We start from the raw sequence: 1487 nt of genomic DNA on the forward strand, positions 1-1487 counted from the left end.
CCTTCTTCGGTTGCAGGAGCCCCCCGGATTGCAGTCTGCGTCATTCGCGCATTTTCCTTGGCCTCGATGGACAGGCTTCAGAGGCACCTTCTCATGATCGCTGAGAAAACGAGGGAGGAACAAGACACAGGAAGGAGCCGCAGAGCGACGAGGTAGGGGTCAAGATAAAAATAACGGATGACGGACAGACAGGTCCATGTGCTCTTACTCAGTAGCCTGTCGCCCGCATCGACCCAAGAGCAAAATCGGGGGAAGACATGCGGGGGGAGGGAGGGAAAAGGGAGGGAGGGAGGGAGGATTTCCTACCGTTGGTACCGCCAGCGGTGTGCCTGGATGAATTTCCGCGTGGGGAATTTCGGGTGGTTACAGCCAAGGAAATGCCTCTCATCATCCTCGAGCTGGTAGATTCGGACGTAGTCGACCAGCATGGAGGCCGGGAGACTCTCGCACAAGCCTTCGGGGAGGCCGCACTGACACTCCGGCTTCGCGCAATCGAAGCACGTGCAGGCGCAACCAGCGGGGCAGGTTTCCGGAAACCCCCAAGTTGTAGAGACAGCCGTGTTCAAAATCACGTAGGAGGGCTCCACTGGGATTTGCGCGCCCGTCACGTTCGAAAGGGCCGAAGCAGGGACGTCGTAAAGCATCTCTCCGTCCAAGTACCAGGCCAGATACCCCTCCGGCCCGGGCATCCACTCCAGCCGGTAGGTGTGGAAATCTTCCCAGTGCGTGGCGCTGAGTGAGGTCAGGGCCGAGACCGCGTCTGCCTGGTAGACCTGGTGGATGCTTCGGCCCGCCGGCTCGTCCTTCTGCGTCTTGTCCAGCAGTGTTCCATAGAAATACATGTTCATCTTGCTCTTCTCCCCGAAGCGGAGACCGTCGTACCAGGTCCACTCCTCCTGTCCGGTAGATAAGTTTGACAGATCTTGTGAGACCCCGAAAGGAAGCACCGTGCGGAGGGGGGAAGGCGGCAGGCACGTGCGGGAGGGAGCTCGTGGGCGTCGCACGCCTCGTGGTGATTCCAGACTTACCTGGTGCTCGGTGAAGTTCTTCCCGGCCTGTGGACGGTTTTTTTCCACTCCAGGCGAAACTTGGAGGGTGCTGGACATGTACGGGACGCCGACACCGAGGTCGCCTTTCTTTGTCACTTTGTGGGGCTTCCCAGACATTGCCTCCATGATGTCAATCTCCGTGGCGCCCCGGCCCTGGTTTTGTTGTAGGTCCCAATGCGTGGTCCGGTCGCAGGCGCTGATTTCCTGTCGTTGGAGAAAGGGGGGAGAAAGCGTTACGGGCCCCGCTTTTTTGGATTCAAAAATTTTAAGCAATCACGTGGTGGAAACAGGGGAGGGGAGGCGGCGGGTGCATGCCTACGATATTGGCACGGTCGAACGATTCCTACATACAAGGGAATATGTCTTGGCCTGCCAGGACACGACATTTGCTTACGACATCATCACTTTGCTCTACGGTACGTAAGGTAGAAAAGACAA

At 58.0% G+C, this 1487-nt stretch overlaps 1 protein-coding gene across 1 annotated transcript in view; it reads right to left on the bottom strand.

Moving 5' to 3' along the window:
• Positions 1 to 302: 302 nt before the first annotated feature.
• The window catches only part of NGA_0318700 (beta-glucan synthesis-associated), a gene marked incomplete at both ends in the record, with an annotated part of 1552 nt that continues 367 nt past the window's right edge, over positions 303 to 1487 (bottom strand). The window contains one exon of the mRNA XM_005855998.1: positions 303 to 1245. Within this exon, the coding sequence (XP_005856060.1) occupies positions 303 to 1245 (943 nt within the window). The remainder of the gene's footprint in view (positions 1246 to 1487) is intronic.

This window comes from Nannochloropsis gaditana, assembly GCF_000240725.1.
Source record: "Nannochloropsis gaditana CCMP526 unplaced genomic scaffold scaffold059, whole genome shotgun sequence".
Taxonomy (NCBI): domain Eukaryota; class Eustigmatophyceae; order Eustigmatales; family Monodopsidaceae; genus Microchloropsis; species Microchloropsis gaditana.